The sequence below is a fragment of the Halictus rubicundus genome, chromosome 12, assembly GCF_050948215.1.
Source record: "Halictus rubicundus isolate RS-2024b chromosome 12, iyHalRubi1_principal, whole genome shotgun sequence".
NCBI lineage: Eukaryota > Metazoa > Arthropoda > Insecta > Hymenoptera > Halictidae > Halictus > Halictus rubicundus.
Genome location: NC_135160.1, coordinates 10787428 through 10809301, shown reverse-complemented (window position 1 = coordinate 10809301; position 21874 = coordinate 10787428). Strand labels below are relative to the sequence as shown.

The 21874-nt window shown below is 46.3% G+C and overlaps 1 protein-coding gene across 1 annotated transcript in view; it reads left to right on the top strand.

Moving 5' to 3' along the window:
- Positions 1–21874, top strand: part of LOC143360097 (uncharacterized) — a 125234-nt gene that overhangs the window by 979 nt on the left and 102381 nt on the right. Inside the window, exon 2 of the mRNA XM_076798667.1 lies at positions 4726–5169. Coding sequence (XP_076654782.1) covers positions 4918–5169 — 252 coding nt within the window. The 5' untranslated portion in view covers positions 4726–4917. The remainder of the gene's footprint in view (positions 1–4725; positions 5170–21874) is intronic.

Here is a 21874-nt window from a genome sequence, read left to right as displayed (position 1 = left end):
CCGCGCATTGACCGTCGCTCTGAATGATGCGTTCGTCGCAAACAACCTTTGGCCCAATTAGAGCTCGCAATTCGACGATATCAAAGGTTGTTGATCGATCCCGATCCTGTGCCCCTGTCGACCCCATGAACAGCCAGACCGATACTCGTGAAAGCTTCGCGTTCGAAATTGTGCGCAACCGTTTGTACGGATCCCGAAAGACATGTGCTAAAAGCAGTGCCGACATGTTTACGCAGTTTCCCGTTTCGGTAGAGAGCTTTACAAACGTTGGAATAAAGGAGAAATTCCCGGAGTCTGTTGGGGGATTCTTCCGGTTCGAGATAAAACAAAAATACGTGCTTGCGAAGGACGGGTTCGTCCTGGAAGCAGGAAAGGCTACCGAAAGATTCCTTTTATTCGCAGTATGGGGATTCCTGCGACACACCGTTGTTTCGCTGAATAAATTGCCTCGGTCCCTGTGTATTTTTACGTTTGCCGGTCAGCCAGTCAACGCTGCACAAGCTATTACCGGCTTCTAATTTCTCAAAAGTTACGGTTTCTCGATTCGTCGGGGTGAAACGCGCGCGTCCCCGCAACCGGCAGTTCTCTCGGAAAATTAATTGAGGTTTAATTAACCGAACTTGGCCGTAAGGGGAACGGACAAGGTTCGCCCGGAGCTCCGCCAGCGTTCAGGGCCGAAAGTCATTTTCTGGAACATAATTGCACGGCTCTCTTATTTTCCGAGGCGTTCGCTTGCCGCGTTCACGTTCGAAAATCGCGTTGAATCTAGAGCGGCGGAAAATATCTGTTGGGATTCTAGAGACCGGAGAGAGAGGGAGATAGAATTAAGATGGGAAGATACAGAGAGAGAGAGAGAGAGAGAGAGAGAGAGGGAGGGGTGAAATCTTGATGGAGAGACGCGGCGTACTCGGGCTGTTGCGGTTCGTTCGCCGCGGTTTGATCGAAAGGGTATTTCCTCCGCATACAGGAGAAAAGTTCTTCCGGGAAGATAAACTGTTCCTCCCTCTCCCCCCCTCTCCCCCTTACATCCCTCGGTCCCCGCTCTTCAGTTCCTCGGTGGAAACTTGCTCGGGCGCGGAACTTTCGCGGAAGATTCACAAAAGATTTTTTTCCTCCCCTCTCGATACTCGAATATAATTCAAAGAGGGGCAAGCGAAGTTTCGCGGAGGGTGCTCGCCCGGCGAACGAACTATTTTAAAGGAGAGCCTCGCGAAATTAATTATCGTCGGAAGCCGCGCGCGTCAGAACTTGCGGCTCGCGAAAAAATTATACGGGTACCGGTTCTCGAAAATCGACAGCCTCGATCCAACGGTGTTTATGGTTGCTTTCCCGAAACTTTGACATGCCCTACAGTCGATTCTAGGATTTTCCCTCCCCCGGACGACCACCTCGTTGTAAATCAATTTTTTGAATTTCTCTTAATTCTCATAGAAATAACTGCATTTATGACTGTGATTCATACTTTTTAGTGAAGTAAATTTTCCAAGTTGCTCTCGAAAGTGTACTCTTTTATATAGGAGAAGATTCGTTCGATTCTAGGATTCCCCGTCTCCCGGACGACCACCTCGTTGTAAATCAATTTTTTGAATTTCTCTTAATTCTCATAGAAATAACTGCATTTATGACTGTGATTCATACTTTTTAGTGAAGTAAATTTTCCAAGTTGCTCTCGAAAGTGTACTCTTTTATATAGGATAAGATTCGTTCGATTCTAGGATTCCCCGTCTCCCGGACGACCACCTCGTTGTAAATCAATTTTTTGAATTTCTCTTAATTTTCATAGAAATAACTGCATTTATGACTGTGATTCATACTTTTTAGTGAAGTAAATTTTCCAAGTTGCTCTCGAAAGTGTACTCTTTTATATAGGATAAGATTCGTTCGATTCTAGGATTCCCCGTCTCCCGGACGACCACCTCGTTGTAAATCAATTTTTTGAATTTCTCTTAATTTTCATAGAAATAACTGCATTTATGACTGTGATTCATACTTTTTAGTGAAGTAAATTTTCCAAGTTGCTCTCGAAAGTGTACTCTTTTATATAGGAGAAGATTCGTTCGATTCTAGGATTCCCCCTCTCCCGGACGACCACCTCGTTGTAAATCAATTTTTTGAATTTCTCTTAATTCTCGTAGAAATAACTGCATTTATGACTGTGATTCATACTTTTTAGTGAAGTAAATTTTCCAAGTTGCTCTCGAAAGTGTACTCTTTTATATAGGAGAAGATTCGTTCGATTCTAGGATTCCCCGTCTCCCGGACGACCACCTCGTTGTAAATCAATTTTTTGAATTTCTCTTAATTCTCATAGAAATAACTGCATTTATGACTGTGATTCATACTTTTTAGTGAAGTAAATTTTCCAAGTTGCTCTCGAAAGTGTACTCTTTTATATAGGAGAAGATTCGTTCGATTCTAGGATTCCCCGTCTCCCGGACGACCACCTCGTTGTAAATCAATTTTTTGAATTTCTCTTAATTCTCATAGAAATAACTGCATTTATGACTGTGATTCATACTTTTTAGTGAAGTAAATTTTCCAAGTTGCTCTCGAAAGTGTACTCTTTTATGTAGGAGAAGATTCGTTCGATTCTAGGATTCCCCCTCTCCCGGACGACCACCTCGTTGTAAATCAATTTTTTGAATTTCTTTTAAATCAAAACCTTTTGAATTTCGGCATTCGAGCAGTTTACCGACTAGTAGCAGAGGTTTCTCATAGACATAGCCGCATCGATGACAGTGATCGATACTTTTTAGTGAAGTAAATTTTCCAAGTTGCTCTAGAAAGTGTACTCTTTTATAAGGTGGAGTGGGGTAAAACCGACTCAGAAATGGTAAAGTTTACTTTAAACTGATGTATTCTCTGTCTATTCCACTAAAACGTAATAATCTTAGTGTTTTTATTTAGCGCATGGTTTATTCTTCAAGTTGCATTAATTTGGATTAAAAATATCTTCGGAAACTAATGATTTTCTTAATAAATTAAAAACAGTGCTGCTAGGGGGGACTTCCCCGGAACTGGGGCAAAACTGCACCTACCTGTTTAAAGATTATTGAATCTTATCTCCTTATATTATGGGGCAAAAGCGGAATTATTCTTAGTAATAAAATAACATAAGAATAAAAATTCGCAGAACACATGGCAGCCATCTATGTTGATCATTGAATACTAACCAAAGGAAGATTTCTACCTTACAGTTGATACAATGCAACGTATATTCGAATAAATAAGGGCCTAGTGCGAATTTGCCCCACTGCACCTTATAGCAGAAGATTCGTTGGGAAAAGTTGGGGAAAGTCGAACGAAAAAATTCTTGAAAATGGTATTCTGGTTCGCGTGGCGACCGAGCACAGTTCTGCGAACTGGCGCGAACAAATTACTTCACATTGTCGACGTTATTATCAATTATATGTACCCGCGTGCCGAACAATAGGTGTAGGGGATACAGGGGCGGGGGGTTTCCTACTATTAAAAATGAACAAAAGGATCGGGCATTGTTTTCGATCGTACCTCGTGACGCAAATGGGTTAATTCGAGCGGCTCGATTCTCTGGCGGGAAGGGCGGAAAGAACGCGTCGCGGGGAATCAGGTCGATCGTTGACTCGCCGATATCTGCGGCTCGCGTGGCTGCACGGGGGTGGTCGACCGATACGTCGATAATTAAAAATCGGACTGTCGAATCCAGTGGAGAATAATTAGCCGTCGCGGCGCGGCGCGGTTCGGCGTGTCGCTCGCGCGAACCTTTTGTGATCCGCGCCTGGGAAGTAGGTCGAACTTTCGCGGGGGTACAAATCGCAGGGGGTGTTGGCTGACTTTCTCCCGCTATCTCTCTCTCTCTCTCTCTCTCTCTTTCTCTCCGGCTCTATCTCCCTGTTTCAGCGTGCCGCATCGTTTCTGTCGGCGGATCGATCCCGGAATTATTAGGTAATTACCGCGGTGCGCCGGGAATAATTTCAGAATCGATTAGGGGGGGACAGGCCGAGGGGCCTGCGGGGGGAGGATCGCTAGTACCAACTTCCTCGGCTGGAATTAAGTGCCGACTCGTTTAACGTCGGATCACTCGGCCCGAACCTCGACCACCTCCGCTTCCGTTCTGAAATCTTCGCCGGCGAGTTCGCTACGTAACGCTTATGCTATTTTTCGAGAAACGCGCGTTACTCGAGGTTCGTCGGACCGACAAGCCGAGAACGTTGGCACCGCCGAAAATATCGATGCCATGTATCCGCGGACAAGTTCTGGATGGAAGTTAAGGTCTGACCTCCCCGGACTTGTTCCACTTATTTCCCTAGAAATTTTCGAATCGCCACAGTTCCGGAGCGAGCGCCGTTCAACGCAGTCGTCTCATCGAAAGGAATATTTATTTTTCAAAACTGAAAACTTTAACCCTCAACGGACCAATATATATACTGGGTCCAAAACGTAAATATTTTCGTTTCTATACTTGACATAAAAATCGACAGTTTCTCTTGGTATGAAAACTAGCTCGGACCTAGTGGGAAGTGAACTTGAAATACTTCCGGACCGTTAGGGGTTAATTGAAAAGATCCGAAGGGTTGAGGGCTAGATGTATCGATAGCGGAAAAATAGAAGCGCGCCGGTAATGTATATGTTTAGCGGATTTCGTTTGAAACGTTCATTTCCGAGTCCGATTGGATGCGAGATAAGACAAGATAGGAGAGGAGAGGAGAGGAGAAGGGGGTTAAGGAGAACTGTTGAATATTGCAGGGTGGTCGCAGCAGCTGCACGCCCCGAGGATGACCCGGCGCCATAAGAGGAGCTCGGAAGCTCGGCTCTGTTAACGTCTGGATCGCGAGAGCCGTGCCAGCAACGAGGACACGATCCTTGCGAGGTCGGACCTCGGCTGCGTGGGAGGCGGGGGTCGACGAGCGGGGCGGAGGCGCGATAAAAATAAAGAAAATGGGGGTGCCGGATGTGGAGCAGGCTAAGAGGCGACTCCAGGATATTCTGAGGAAAGCGCAGAAGCTCGAGATACCGGCGCAAGAAGTGATCTCGACGAGGAGCGCCCAGAAGCTTCTTGCCAGGACGAGGAACGTCCCGGCATGGACGATCTGGATCGCCGTTTTTGTCCTGCTGCTCAGCGGCGTCGTCTATGCACGCTGGCCGACAAGGCAGGAAGTCGAGACCATTAGGACTGTCCTCAGGCGAACGGTGAGTCACTGGCAAACCCCGAAATCCGAGAACCGATCTTCTCGTTTCGCCCAACACCGTCCTCGGATGGCTCGGTCGCGAATTAGCCTTCGAAAGTTCACCGGGAAACGGCCAATCCTCTCTAACCCCGCCTAACTCGGTCTCCCTGTTCACCGGATTACCCTATTCTATACGCGTACCAAGACATGGTCCGACAGGAATTGAAGATCCAGGGACAAGTCCATATTTTTAGTAAAATTGTGCTAGGTGCACGAATTTACACGTTAACTGCTATATCAGTCACATATGACTGACAGCGATTTTTGACCAGGTTTAGATAGATAAACCTAATTTTATTAACCCATTTGCATCATTAGCGTAAATATGCGGTCAATTTTCCTGGTCACTGTCACCGGACCGTATATATACGCTCAATTTCCCTGGTTATTTCGTATGCGTACACTCAACTTTGTTGGTCACTATCATTATTCGTTAGCTAAAAAATAGAAATGGAGGGTGTTGTTGGAGATGAAAGTAGTAGTTCTGATTTCTTCTTATAATGCTGAAATATGAAGTTCTTTTACTTGTAGTCATATTTGTACTTAAATATAATAAAAAGAAAGTTTGGTAATAAAGGCCTTCTTTTCATATCTCCTTACGATGCAAATGGGTTAAGATCTTTAGAATTCAAAAGGGTTAAAGCAACATCCCCTGCAATACATTCAACATTTCTAGTTTCGCTTTCATTAATTGAATTACTCTGATTTTGTAAGAATCTCGGGGAATTGTATGTGGCAGTTAAGCGTGCCAAGCAATATTTTTAAAGCCATGCCACAAACAGGAGTGACGAGTTGCATTATTCCTCGAGAGAATATCGATACAAATTTTGTATAACTAGACTGCGGGTTCTGTGCATTTATGACAAAAACGAGCGGGTCCAGTTTGAAGCAGAGGATCGATAGGTTTTAAGAATAGCAATGTGCTAGTTGTTATCTATTAAAATCGCTATAGAGCGAGATTTCTATTCGGCTGCTGTTTCTAGCACTCGATGGAAACTATTTTGATTTTGCACGAAGATCCGCAGTCCACTTATGGCGATGCATTCGAGTAATTTAGGATTCGTTAGGATTTTCGCGACGCAGAATGGTGAAAGGAGTAATAGAGCTATTCGTGGAATTTGTTGCCTGTTCCGATTTGTGAACAAACAAAATTCCACCGGCGTTGTCCGTTCGGACGCATTAGCTGCAACAGTTGAAATCTGTTGGATCGAAGAGGGCTGTTAAAAGAATTGCAATACCGCGTCAAGGGTTGAACAACGAATGGGGGGCACTTGCTGAATCTTTTCACCGGTTAGCATAGATACACGGCCGCCTCGCAGGAAATTCGGATCATGAATCCGGAAGATGACGTTCCCCGATCGAGAAGATCGATCGGCTTTTATTCCCGAACTACCGGCACTCTCCGCGTCGCGCCGCTTCGCGACGCTCAGCGCTGCTCGGCGCATCTCGCGGCGTCGTTCAGCGCCGGCAGGATGGAAACGGTTAACCGATAACTATTGTTTGCAGCCCTCCATTTACGATCTGAATTTTCCATGCCGCGATTCCACTCGTAAACCAGCCGTAATCGCTCTCCTTCTCGTCTAATAAATATCGGCTCGCCGGGACTTTATTAGGCCGTTAGCGTCCCGCCGCGGAGCGCTACTTTTCCGCTCGGTTTCCTCGAGATTTTCTAATTGGTGGCACCGAACGTCGTCGAGAGGAAACGCTCGGTCGCGCGCCGGTTCCTCGGCCGAAAGCGAAATTGAAACGAAACGAGGCCCGCGCGAATAATAAGCGGCCCTGGCGACCGTCCAAAAACGCGGGACAACGGACCACTCGCGCCGTTTTTACTCGCGGTACACGCCTTATATGCGGGGATCGTTTCGCCGAGTTTGTTAGCCTGTGGATTTCCGCTCCCGTAACCATCCCACTGAGTTAATCCTCGAGTCGATCCGCGCGGCTTGCGGTTCGATCATCGACGGATCACGGAGATATCTAGCTCCATTCCGTTTTGAAAGCGGCTCGCTTGAACAGCAATTGTAATCTGCGAGAAATGCTAAAAACAGTGATCTCTCTATATATGTCGCCGAGACCTGGACGATAAGCGCCGCGGAGTCATCCCCACTACCGCGGGAGCCACGCAGCTCGAGAGGTATGTCTCCCGCACGATACTGGTCGCCGGCAAGACTCGTGTTGTTGACACGTATCGAGAATTCATAGTTCTTTTATAGAGAAAAAGGGTTCTTTTAGAGGGAACCCTTTCAGGGTTCTTTTTTATTCGTACGTTTATAAGATAATTATATACCCGTCGTTTGTATCTGCCGTCCGAGAGTTTTAATAGCCAGGGATATCGAAAAGCAATGAACGAGGCACAGAGGCCCGTCTCTAGAGACGCTTTTAGTTAGAGATCGTAGCGACCGAGAGAGCAACGGTTTGTCACCCCCGGACAGTAGGGCGTAGGATCGGCGAGCTAAACGATCTCGAATCGGAAAGGCAATCACGGCTCCGACCGGATCTGTTATCACAGAGGAAACTATTTTTCGAGCGATAATCGCGTTACGGTTGCAGAGGCTCGTTCCGCGATTAAAGCGACCCTCGTACGTTCCCATCTGCTCGGAAGACAGGTTATTTGCCGGGGCGGGACGTTATTATACTTCGGTCGCCGGTTGCTCGCGGAAACGCTCGGCTCGCGTTGCGGTCTGCCGGAGGAAACTGTTGCGGATTCGCCGAGAGGCGGAGGATCGTCGTTTCCCGACGAACAGGGGCGATCCCGTTGGGAGATATTCAATCTTTTCTCCGGTATTTCTGTGCTGTTGCCGATACGCTGCTGCGCGGCTATCGATCGATTAAAAAGCAGCGCGGCTCGAGCAATTTTCGCCGAGTCCCTTTAATCTGAAAATTATTGCCGGTTCAGCCGACGCCGGGCGATTCGCGTCGACTCGAGAGCGGAGCGGAGCGGAGAGGAGAGGAGAGGAGAGGAGAGCGGGTGGCACCGGGTGAAACGCCTTCGTCGGATTTCCATAGGAAATTAATATACGTGCTGTATCGCGGGCGGCATCGACTGACGGCGCAACTTCAAAGTTCGCGCGCGAACTCGCAGCCGACTGAAAAGACAAAGTGGAATATTTACGAGGCAATTAACGAACGAGTTCCGCGCCGCGCCGCGTCGGCAAACCCTTCGAGTATCTTTGTCGCCTGTCGCCGTTTGACCTCGAACTGCCTCCGAGTCGCCGGAGTCCAATGACATTCTCGTTGAATCCACAGAACACCCTTCGAATTTGTTGATTTTTCGGAGACGATTCAAATCTGAACATTTTATCGGTATGTTGGATTCCGGGTTTTGTAACTGTGTTCGCGATTGGAACAGAACGAATTAATTATAGATAATTGCGCGATGTACTAGTTAACTCCTTAACGCATAGTTTTTTTCTTAAAAACCGACCGAAAAAAAAAATCAATTTTTGATACACTGCGCTTTTGTTCCATGGAAAAAGGCTATATTTTATTCTCGAATAAATAAGTGTTATAGCTTACAATCCCATGTAAATGATAAATGTCAATAAAACGATTTTTTCTCTTTGCTTTCACATTGTTATTTTCAATTTTCAATTATATTGAAGTGTGAAAAATTATCTCTAGTGTGCACAGTTTGGCTTGTCTAGCGCGCTCGAATTAACTCGAGCGTACAAGTTAAGGGGTTAATGCTCTTTTGACGCCGAATACGAAATAAAGATTACTTTCAATTCACGTGGTTTAATTGAGATCGCTAGATAGTACGTGCGATGACCGAGAGAGAATAGAAGAGAGAGAGAGAGAGAGAGAGAGAGAGAGCGGCCATGCGGTTGCTCTATTTATTGACTGACAGACCGATAAAAAACGAGTTCCTTGTCGAACAACTAGATCCTTCTCGAAGGATCTAGATATTCCGTCAGCCAATAATTAGGTCGGTCAGCCGGATGTTCTTACTTCGGGCGTCACAATTGGTCGTTGAACGTAACGCGACGCAGCGCACGCTAATTATAATAAAATCGAGAAGAGTTTCATTTATGTTAAGTACACGGTGAGGTGTTGAGGTGCAACGACCGTAACCTTCTGCACTCGAGTATGCAAGGAGAACTCTAAATTTGTTTCGATTGGCTGCCATATGCAGTGTGTCCCGGATTTTAATGGACTTTGGGGGGCATATGCTACAAGTGGAAATGAGACATTACTATAAAGACATTATTACAAAGTTATAAGCAAATAAAGTTAGAATTGACGACGGCGGATTTTACTTTACTGAACATTGCAAGGTCGAACGTGTTCATTTTATTTGTCTATTCATGTTTACTATTTTGATATGATTTGCTGTTAACGACCAGTTAGATCAAGAATACGTGGTGAAAATGCCTGGAGTGATGCCTTTCAATGTTCAGTGAAGTAAAATCCACCGTCATCAATTCTAACTTTCATTTGTTTATAACTTTGTAATAAAGCGTTTCTTAGCAAACTTCAAATAACATTTTCTTCTCATTTCCACTTGTAGGATATGCTCCCAAAGTTTGTCCATTAAAACCCGGGCACCCTGTACATGTAGTTTTTGAGAGGAAAATCTGGAAGGGAGTGGAAAAGGTTTCCCGTGGAAAGGGATGACGTGGAAGGGACAAAGTCCAAAGGGTTTGTTTGGTCGTAGTGATTCAAGTGTTCTGGCTGACGTGTCTATCGTATGATTATCGTGATGCGTTGGCGTTTAGACAAGGCCTAGGGTTATCGGGTGTACAACAGGTACGTATCCAAAAATCGTCGGAATCGGTTCTGCAGGGTGAAAAACACTGCTTTCGGAATCGGCGATATCGAAATGGCGAATCGTCGAGCAGAACAAAAACCAAATTTGAACGTCCGTAATTCATTTATACGAGAGAGGAGCGGGTTTCGGGACCGACCACAGGTCGCAAATTTCGGCAGGACGTTATTCGGAAATTCGGGCGACTCGGGGTTGGAGGATCGAGCCAGGGAGATTCAGAAGCCGAGTCGATCCCGGCTCCCGACTTACGGATGCTGAGCGGCTGGCTATATGGTAATCGCGTTAACTTGCTTAATTAGGATCGCGCTCGCTAATCAACTCGAAATCTCTTTGGAAAAGTTGCTCGGATTCGGTGGCCGGCGCGGCGCGCCTTTATTCCATCGATCCCCACCTGAAAGGCTAATTTGGCGAGCTCGGTGTCGTTCACCGGCCAACTCTTTTGTTCGTGGCCTGTTGACCGTTGTTGTTGTCGCGTCCACGATAATTTTGGTATTCGAACAGGCCAGCATCTGGGAAACCTATTTACCCGTTGCGCTGCGATCTCATTCCGATTGTTCAAACACAGTAATTTCCGTCGCTCCGCGATGTTGTTCGATTGTAGGATTGATACCCAATTCGTGATAGTTCTTCATACAATTTCTCTTCGTACACTTCATACAATTGTTCCTCGCTCGGTTGGACAGTTCGTATGAACAACAGGGAAGAATACCAATTAGCTGGGATTCCCTAAACGCAGCTGCGTTTTCCGATTTATACTCCATCCGTCATAACTCCAACGTACTGGTATGTACATACGTATTTCCTCGGATTTATACTCCATGCGTCATAACTCCAAGGTACTGGTATATACATACGTATTTCCTTCTTTCTCGTTTGAAAATTTGTCGAATGACGCGTTTACGAATTTCCGCCGTTACGAGTTTCGAGATCGTCTCGAAGACGTCAGCGGCAGATTCGGCAGTCGAGGTTCGCAACGCCCTCGGACGCGTTATGGCAATAAGTGGAAACGTCCTATTCGCGGCTAACGAGACTCGGTGCCAGGAGTTTCTTGCCGGTAGTAATTACGGCGTTCCGCGGGATCGAAAATTGCGTCGACTCGACGTCAAAGAAGGACCGCCTCTCGCAACCCGCGGCCGCGACCGGCTTCGATCGGCGCGCAGGCTGTTCCCGATTTACAGTCGACGCGGGCGAATATTTATTCGACGCGGGAGAAAATAGTGCGCCGGGAGCGACGTTCTCCGCGGCTGATATCTCCGAAGAGAATTTATGTTTGCAACCGGAGAGCAATAACGTTACGCGGCCGTCGCGTCGCGTCGCGTCGCGTCTCGTTGCGTCTCCGGGAATAATCTTCTTGTCTTGGAATTCCATCCGAGTCTCGGAGCTCCTCCTTTCGCGCACAGCCTTTTACGTCTCGCGCTTTTAAACCGCCACTCGCGTATCCTATCCGCTTCATATCCGAGCGCGTTTCATCAATCCTGCCTTCGTTTTTGTTGCGCCGTAAACCTCGTCGTTCGCAACCGAGACCCTTTCTCGCTGTTTATTTATACATTTAACGGAGGAACGAAACCTTGGAGTGCAAACGCACCGAAAGAGAATCAGCCGAACGACGCAATTGTTCGTCGAATCGGACTGAAACGCGGAAAACGGGAATTTTTTTCTCAAAAATTGGTAATCTTTCTCGCTGTTTATTTATACATTTAACGGAGGAACGAAGCCTTGGAGTGCAAACGCACCGAAAGAGAATCAGCCGAACGACGCAATTGTTCGTCGAATCGGACTGAAACGCGGAAAACGGGAATTTTTTTCTTAAAAATTGGTAATCTTTCTCGCTGTTTATTTATACATTTAACGGAGGAACGAAGCCTTGGAGTGCAAACGCACCGAAAAAGAGAATCAGCCGAACGACGCAATTGTTCGTCGAATCGGACTGAAACGCGAAAACGGGAATTTTTTTCTCAAAAATTGGTAATCTTTCTCGCTGTTTATTTATACATTTAACGGAGGAACGAAGGCTTGGAGTGCAAACGCACCGAAAAAGAGAATCAGCCGAACGACGCAATTGTTCCTTGGGTCAGGCTGAAACGCGGAGAACGCGAATTTTTTTCTCCAAAACTGGTTATCTTTCTCATTGTTTATTTGTACATTTAACGGAGGAACGAAGCCTTGGAGTGCAAACGCACCAGAAGAGAATCAGGCGAACGACGCAATTGTACCTCGAATCGGGCTGAAACGCGGAAAACGGGAATTTTTTTCTCAAAAACTGGTAATCCGTTTGCCAGGAATCTTTCGGCATACGAGAGAATACATCCTCGAGCAGTATTATCAATTTTTGCATTGAAGTGTACCAATTATTTCCGGAGATACAGCCGTCTTTTCGAAAACTCTGTTTCCGAATGTTTTCCGATGGCTCTCTATTTGTACTCCAAAAATGCTCGCGAACTTTTTGCGGCCGATCTGAGTGTTTTCATCGAAAAACATTAATTTTTCGCGATATCGTCGCCGATTCGGTGACCCATTTCCGGAAGCGTTTCGCTGTGATCGCGGCGGCCGGTCGGTTTTTATTTGTTACATCCGTATCGCGCGTCCGGAAAAATTGATTTTTTCCAACGAAACGGTGGTTTATTCGAACATAAACTAGCAATTTCCAGTAATAATAACGTTTTATTTTCAACAAAGAGAGAAATTTCTCGAATGATCGGCATACGATAAAAACGATTGTATTTCAAATTCGAGTAGGTGGGACGAGAGGCGAGCTATTCCCGACCGGTCGCGATGGAATTCGAGCTTTCGGCCCGCCCATATCGCATTCCATTTCGGAATACGTGGCCGACGAGACTCGCGTGCCAGAATTCTTCCGATTTCCTTTCGGGCTCGGAGCTCCGCGAGCCGGTCCCGACCTACGATTCGATTCGATCGTCGCCCCCGTTAATTTATCTGCTCGTTATCGGCGAGTAACTGGTGCCGATAATGCGCGACCCGTGGAAGTGGGTCGAGCTTGTCGATATTGAAAAATGAAGGGGGCCCGGCCGCCACTGCGCGGAACTTTTTCAAAATTGATCGATCGCCCGTCGAAACCCATTACCGGGCAGACGGCCGACGATTTCTCGAATCGTGGCTTCTCGAGACTGTTCTCCGGAAGGGTGCACCGGGCTCTCCCTTTCCCTTTCTATCTGCGTAACGAGGATCCCGCGCGGCTTAGGTTCGTCGGAGACGCGAAGCCGATCGTATACGCTCGAGACTTAACCGCTCGATTAATCCGCTTGTTTCCCCGCTGCGTGTAGAGTGTCGAACTCATTATCCGCAATTTCGTCGGGTAAATTAATCGTTGTTTGCTCTGGAGGCGCTCGCTGGAAGCGGCGCAACAGCGCAGCCGAGCCGACGGATATTCCCATCGATCTCCGCCCGACGACGCGACGCGTCGCGACGCCTTGGATCGCTTTGTTCCTCGCCTCTCGTCGTCCCGTCGTCGCGCGTCCAAATCAAATTCCGCTGGCCGTCTTGAATAAACAGAGTATCGAGAGTTCTCGCTCCGTTTCCCGCAGCTATTGTTCTCTTTAATCCTCCGGAAACGCGAGAGCGGGGAGTCTCTGACAGGCGGAACTTCAAAAGATCGACAGCCTTTTCCTCGTTTGGCTTCGTTCCGCGCCGTTCCGCGCGCGGTATCAAGAATTTCATAGATTTTTATTGCGCCATATTCTCCGGCCGTTCGCCTACGATCGCGCCCATTTTTCTCGCGCGAGCAACGCGCCGCGCGGCGTCGCGTCGCGTCGCGTCGCGTTCGTTGCTCGTTCTCCTCGAACACTGTCTCTTTTTTTTTCAAATCGTGCGTAAATCGACGAGCCTGCACGACTGATCGACAAGTTTTCCGATATCCGATGGCAACCGTTATTCGACGCAGATCAGGAAAGTACGTTCTAATTAGTATAGGGGGAGAACGAACATTTAACCTACTTACAGTCGCGACGCCAACGTTCCCTGCGAATGCATCAATTTGGAATTAGATTTGTTTGTTTTAATATTCCATCGTTTCCATTTCAGTTTCTTGAAAATTGTCCAACTTGGCTTGTCTGACCATTCCCGGAGTAATCTACTTATACCCGAAGGACTTATAATCAGCCTCGAGGTACCACAGCTTCTGCGTAAGAACTATTTGAAGACTGCGTTGTATTATTAGTGGACTGCGGGTCTTTATGCATTTATGGCTCACGGAAATTGTCAGGAAATGCTATAATATAAAATTCGATTTTTCTTTGATTTGGATCTCTAAAGGCTGTTCCCATTATAAATAGGATATTATTTCATTCCACTTTCTTAAATTTTTAAGCGGATTCGATGTACGTATGGTAAAAACGAGATAGAAAATATATCAGAAAAATTTAATCACGCTTTTACATTATTTCCAACATGTGAAAGAAATCGAAGGTGGAAATAAAATTCCACTTCACCGTTTCCTGTTCATTGCAAAAGAGTTGGCAAATTGTTTGCACAAAGGTCCGCAGTCTATTGTACCGACGGTTACTCAGGGAAGCGTTCTTGACAACATACGCGAATTACTCTCGCAAACAGTTTCTCAAAATTGTCGAGACACTTGTCGTCACGGGGAACCGGTTCCTGTAAAATGTTTCGTACCGAGCAACATTTGTTAACGCAAGTTGCCTGGCAGGTTGCAACAATAATATTTCCTCTCGTTCGAGCGGTCACCGTTGCTTATTCGCGGGGATTTGCAGCCTCGTTTACCAGTCGTAATTCTTGGGAACGACGGCGAATCCGCTCGAACGGTTTTCGGAAAAGTTTGGCCCGGTAATTGGCAAACGCGAAAGAGAGAGAGAGAGAGAGAGAGAGAGAGAGAGAGATACGCGGTAGCCGATGAAACTGTGAAACAAAATTTCGCGGTATCCGCGCGCAAGCTTGGCCTCGCGGGCTCTTTTTTCCAGCGAGGTTTCAAAGGGTCCGAGGTTTTCGCAAATGATCATCGATCAAGGGGAATCGATTCCGCGGAGCGCACCTGTATTTTCGTTGCGGAGGCGAAACGAGTTCGGTGGAAAATCTTGCGGCGATCTCGATAACGAGCGGCCAAATTCCCGAGTCTCCGATCGAAGCAGACTCGGCGTATAATCGTTCGTAAACCCCCGCGATCGTGTGTCCGGGCAACGGTTGCAATTACTTTCCCTGTTAATAATTCCTCTCTTCTATTTTTTTTTTTTGTTCGTCCAGGCTCGAACTAGCCCGTCACGAGTAAAACGCGGATCGAGTTGTCGAGTAACTCGAAGCCAGTTGGAGAGGTTGCCGACTCTCGAAGTGCTCAATTTCCATGGAAATGGCAGCGAAACAGCAGCAGCACTCCTCGTGCTTCTCCCTCCCTTTCAACCATTCTCTCCCTCGCTCTTCGTGGCAGCGCAACGCCTGAGTCTCTCTCTCTCTCACTCTCTCTCTCTCTCTTTGTTGCGGGCATTTTCGGCTTTCGCTCGGTTGTTTTTCTCGTTGGAACGCGAGCGATGCGACGAACACGATCGAATGGAACCATATCCACTCGGGCTGTCCCGCTTCCGTTCCCTGTCGCGTTTCTTTCGTTCGCTCGAGAGTTTTCATTTGCTCGATTACCATTCGTTGTTTCGTCCGTGGAAAAAAGCTCGGACGCGCGGGAGCTGGCTCCGGGCGGCCATGCTCGAGGACAATTTCCAAACGGAAACAGAACGTTCCGGCTGTTTTCAGCGGTCGAACGGTCGTGCGGCAAACGACACAGCCGGTTAAATCGGCTATTTAGCGAGTTACGTGCGTTCTGATCGATCGGGGAACCGAAATTTCATTTGTACGAGCAGCAGTCCCCCGGTCAATTCGCTTTCGCGCTCGCATTCCCGTTCGCAACATAGCGTTCGATTACGGTCGCCGCGGCACGGCGATTCGCTGCGAGTCGCCCTTATTGTCAGGTTTCTGTCTCTCCCGCCTTTTCTGACGGGGAACCGTTCGCGCCGGCTGCCATCGGTGCCGATGTCGCGTTAATGACACTCCTGCGTCCCCTCGATGAGTCTCTTGCATTCCCCGCGATCCGTGCTTGTTCGCACGTTCCACGGAATCGGGCAAATGGAGTTTCAAACGACGGCCAAATAGAACCGAACCCGGCATCCTCTTGGTTATCGCCTCCAATGGCCACTCAGCCGGTTGAAACAAATTCACGCAGTCGTTTATTTAACGAAATCAAATTGAAAAGCTAAGATTATGATACTCACAGTACTCCTACAACCTTGTTGTACCGATCGTTGAATTCTTTTACAGCTTTCGGTAAAGCAGCCTGTGTTCAAAATATTCTAAAAAGTATAATTTTTGTTTACAACCCTGTAATAAAATGGCGGCGTCCGTACCGTCTGAGGATCATATTCGTCATTGCATATTTTTCCATTTTCATGCGGGATTTAATACAACGGTAGCAGCAAAGAAAATTTGAGATGTTTATGGAGATGTATCGAAGGTCAACAAGTGTCAACGTTGGTTCAGAAGGTTTGCTGCTGGTGATTATGATCTCTCTGACAGGCCTCGACGACCAGTTGAGTTTGATAATGATAACCTGATGGGAGCTGATCCAAAATTAAGTATACAAGAATTATCGAGAAGCCTTGGGTCCACATGGTCAACTATAAAAAGGCGCCTACGCGAAATGGGAACAGCGTATAGGCAAGGAATATGGGTACCGCATCAATTATCCGAGACCAACGAGAATATTCGTCGATCAATTTGCACTTGATTGCTATCCAGATTTCGTGGAGATCCATTTCTTAGCAGAATCGTTATCGGAGATGAAAAATGGATTCTTTGTGATAACATAAAGCGTTCCAAGCAATGGCTTCCTGCAAATCAAACCGCAATATCAACCCCTAAATCTAGCTTATCACTTGGAAAGGTGTTACTGTGCACTTGGTGGGACTGTCCTGGCATAATTCACTTTGAGTTGTTGAAACCTGGAGAAACAGTTACTGCTCAGTTGTATTGTCAGCAAATACAACGGCTGTATTCAGAACTATTGAAAAAGAGGGCATCTTTAGTCCACGGAAAAGGTGTAATACTGCAAATTGACAATGCCCAATACAGCGAAACTCGCTCAGGAAAAAATCAAAGAATTGCAATGGGAAGTTTGACCGCACCCCCGTACTCACCGGATGTTGCTCCCTCTGACTATCATCTTTTCAGATCTCTGGAGCATTATTTAACACTAGAACGACCGAGCAATAAATGCGACTGACGTATACTGCTTTGTAACAGTGACAAGACTGTGCCCATGCAGACTTCATACAACTTTTATTGTAATATGTGCTTCAATGAAGAGGTTGATTAAAAAATTTCCGATGAAAACATTTTTACAATTTCAGTAATTGTAAAAGAAAAAATTAGGAACCAGTCATTTTGACTGCTCCGGTCGTTCTAGTGTTAGGAAATAAAACATTCACTTCTGTAGAAGATGCAGGGAGGCACCTTCAGTCATATTTTGCTTGACGAATCTATAAGAGGGGAATTGAAAATTTGCAGGAAAGATTGCAAACTGTCCTTGACAATGACGGAGATTATATAACAATCTAAGAAATAGAAACTTGAATTTACTACAAAGTTGGTCCGATAATAGATAATTCGATAAATGTCGAAGTTGCACGCGGCGAATCACGCGGGTGATCTGCATGGAGGTGGAAAACGCGAGGACAGAGGCCCGTTTGCGAGTCGAATATCTTCCGTTGGCAGTAGCTCGGAGGGGGGTGTGCCGAGGAGGGTAGGAGCGGGCCGAAAGAATTTTAATATCGATGCAAAGTATTCATCTGGACGCGCTCGCGAGCGACCGCGGGCAACGGCTAAATTAAAAAATACTGAGAGGTGGTAAACAGTTAAAAAGAAGGAAACCGCGCGCATATTAGGGAGGCTGGCCAGCAGCAGTCGCGGACCGGCAGATTGAAGCTCGAACGCGATATTTACGCTCGGCCCCGTTCCACGGTCTCTGTTATGAACAGACGGACACATTTCTCTCTTTCGCCACGCTGTTTCTCCGTGCTCTCTGAACCCGGGCAAGAAAGAACTCGCTAACCGTCGATCGCGGAAAGATTCCGGAAACGTTTCCGTAGACTGGCAGAGTCGGTTAGCGGGGCGCAGGTTCTCGCCGGTGTTTCCAACGGGGCGGGCTTCGCGCACAATGGCGCCGTATAGGAAGTCGCAGAAGAGACAATCACGGTTCCATTGTGTAAGGTCGCGGACGGGACTCGCGATTGCGTAACGGCATCTCCCCCGCTTTTCCTCCTCCGCTTTCCTATTCCAGCTTCCCGCTTCCCAGTCGCTCGTAAATTTTCCCGTGCACCGCCACCGTCCCGAGAAAATCTCTGCCTCGTGAAAAACGCTCGTCGGACCGTGGAAGAACGCGACGGAGGCGCTCCGTTTCTCTCGTCCGTCTTGCTCGCCGATCCTCGACGGTTCCTCCATCGCTCGTCGCACCGTCTCCTTCCTCGAATTATCCGCGGAACGAGCTTTTGTGGCGGCCTCGCCTTTTGTACGGCGTGCTCCTTCTGAAACATTCTTACGGCCAACCTCACCGTTCGATACGGTCATCTGGAATCCAGACACTTGCACCTTGCGCAGTAGAAAGTCCTGTGCATGTCTGACCTTCGATGCGCTCACCCGGTGTTCCTGTTAGCACAAACACGCAGTACCATTTTTCGGACAGATACCCTTTTTCTGAACAGTTCACTTGTATAGAAAATCGACGCGAATCTCGCTGGACTGCAGACTTTTATGCAAAATAAAAATTGTCTGATCCATCTAAGTGAATTAAGAATAATACACCCTTTTTTATTTCTACATTCTTTAAAAATGTTTCTACCGTGTTACATTCGATTTTCACGTCTGACTTACACTACCGGCCAAAAGTAATTGACCACATATAAAAATCGCGTAATTTTCTTAGAATTGAACCAAATGGGTTGAGATTTCTTGACACGCTAAATGACAAAGTTTACTAAGTAACGGGTAAAATTGCATCGAAATCGGTGGACGTTGTTATGAGCAATAAACATTTCAAGACGAGAGCTTAAGAATGAATGTCGCAGATATTCGGCATTGTCAAGGAATTTCACCCTTATGTGATCACAGTTAAATGTTTATAACTCATAACGATATTAACCGATTTGGATGAAATTTTCACCATGCACATAATTAACGTAGATCTACAAAACGTATTGATCAAAGTTTCATTACAGGCTTGGATAAAAAAGTTGAAAAAATTTACTTTAACTTTTTTCTTCGCAATTTCGACCAATACCAATTTTTTCAACATTTCGTTTACCCGTTACTTAGTAAACTTTGTCATTTAACGTGTCAAGAAATCTCAACCCATTTCAGTTCAATTTTTAAAAAATTATGCGATTTTTATATGTGGTCAATTACTTTTGGCCGGTAGTGTGGATCATAAATAAGCTCGACAGTTTATCAATCACTGTCACTTATTAGAGCCCCTCGCAACAAGGAGTTGATTTTGTTGCTTGCACGGGAGGCTTGTCGAATGTGCACAGGCTTTTAGATTGAACCATGATGTAGCCCGGGTGGAAAGGAAAATGGCGTTATCGAGGATGTTAATCGACTTGACGTTATGCTTTCGGTCTGGTTCAGTGCCTCGAAGAAGAGAAACATTTGTAGCGTTATCGACGGTATTCATCGACTACGGGTTATCAATTGGCAACGATCTACGAGCCGATCCGCATCGTGTAAATGCCTTTTATCGGGCCGAACAACCTCGGTTTCGTTCCGGCGCGGCTTTGAGCAGCGACGCCTTGTTTCCTCGCCGCTGGGAAACTGCAGCTTTATTATTTCACGCTGCTCTCGGCCGGGGAACGGCTCGCGCGAAAAATTGCAATGGAATTATTTTTTTCCTGCGCCCGGCGACGGGGGGATATTGCGTGCGACCGCGATATCCGAACGTTTTCCAACGCGCTTCGTTAATTCTCGGATTTCACAAAAGCCGGCCTGAACTCTGACCGGTCGCCATCGCGCGTACACCACGGAAACGCGACGCCTTGTTTTTTTTTCCCCTCCTTTTTTGTTTTTTTCGTTCGTTCGTCCGCGTTTTATTTTAATTTGACGGGAGCTCGCTCGACGAGAACTCCTTTTTGCCGGGAGAAAAAAAAAAGATGGTTCCTATCTGGAACATCTTCCGTTTCTCAGCGATATTTCGCTCGGCCCCGGATCGTTTCCGTGATCGTCGGAGTTTACGTCGCGATAAATCAGAGCCGTCGCGTCGCGTCGCGTCGCGTCGCGTCGTTCGACCGACGACGGACTTTATCTAGCGTGCAACGAAACGTGTAAACGTTGCGCGACACTCGAGGAATGCGCCTCTCGTCCCCTTCCCAAAATAAAAAAAAAAAGGAAGAAGGAGCTGTGCCGGTCTCTCGGCGCAGGTTTTACGCTGCCACTGCACGAAGATCAGCGGCGTAAAGATAACTATTTGCAGGGCGGAAAAAATTGAAAAAAAGAAAGAGAGACGGATAGCGACGCTTGCATTAACTCTTATCCTCTTGATAACGCGAATCCCTCGCTTCTGGTTGTACTTTCCTCCGTATCTCTCCAATTCAGCGTCCACGTATCGGGTGTCTCAGTTTTACCTGTCCGGCACGGATAGCGTTCCTTCTCGAGAAATTGTATAATTGATTATTTCTGATTTCTCGAGAAATTCCAGTATTTCACGAGAAATTTAAATCTAGGAAAATTCTTATGAATCTCATTTATTTTATAACATATAAATTCTTACATTCTCTTAAATTCTCATTTAAAACTAGAAGAACTGAATACCGAATTGAGTGATGAGTTTCTTGTGGTTATTACAGAAGAAATATCTAAAAGAAGAGTGTTTGGGTCTCGGTGACAAGAGTAAAGTGTTTAGGGGCGCCAAGCGCAGGGCGTACGTAACTGTTTGGGTTTTCGGAATGCAAGTGAAACTGATAGAGAGAGAATGTGAGTGCGACAGAGGAAGAATGAAAGTGGGCCTTGGATAATAGGGACGAATGTGTTAACGAAGTATCGAGTTATTAAGAGTATAAAGGACTATAGCGAAATCGGTCACACCTAAGACGTAGGAGTTCCTTTAAAACATTCCTACATTACTGAAATCGCAAAGATGCTTCCCACTGGCGATACGCGCATCTTTGTCCGTTGTAATGAAAATCGCAGAAAATTGAAATAAAATCGTGCCATTTCTATAAGACAGCCACACTTATTTTTTCGTGGTCAGCTTATCGTTAACACTAAACCTACCAAGCACAAGTGAAGGGAAAAGATTGAATTTACTTAAACGTTGAATGATTTTCATTATAATATGCACGCCAATAAAGAAATCAATTCAGTAATTTCCTATGAAAACTCTTTTACACTGTCAATAATTGTGAAATACAAAACCGCGGTAGGTTCAGCGTTAATGCTCTTGGCCACGCTGAATCGCCTTAGTACGACACGTGACAGGAATCGTGGATATTCCCATTGTGCAACGTGTATCTATTGTCCCCCGAAAATGGCTAAACATTCTGCTGTAACATTAACCCTCCTTAATAACCCAAAAATTCCTGTAACATTATCCAAAATATTATTTACACTATTCAATCAATTTATACTGAATAAATTACTAGACATTCAACTGTGAAGCATTACATCAATTTCATATCTAGGTCGGAAAAATGTTCGATTTTCGAGTTAAACCAGCTCCCAGTGCAAAGGTTTGATTTTGTTTAGGAAAAGTATTAACCCCTTGCACTCGGAGCTGTTAAATTACACGTTGGGAGTGAACCCCGACGCGAGCATGATTTCTCCGAGAGAAATCGCGCGACCGCAGGAGAAGACGACCGAGCGCGAACTATAGTCCGCGCGGAAAAATCATTCTCGCCGTTGATTGCGT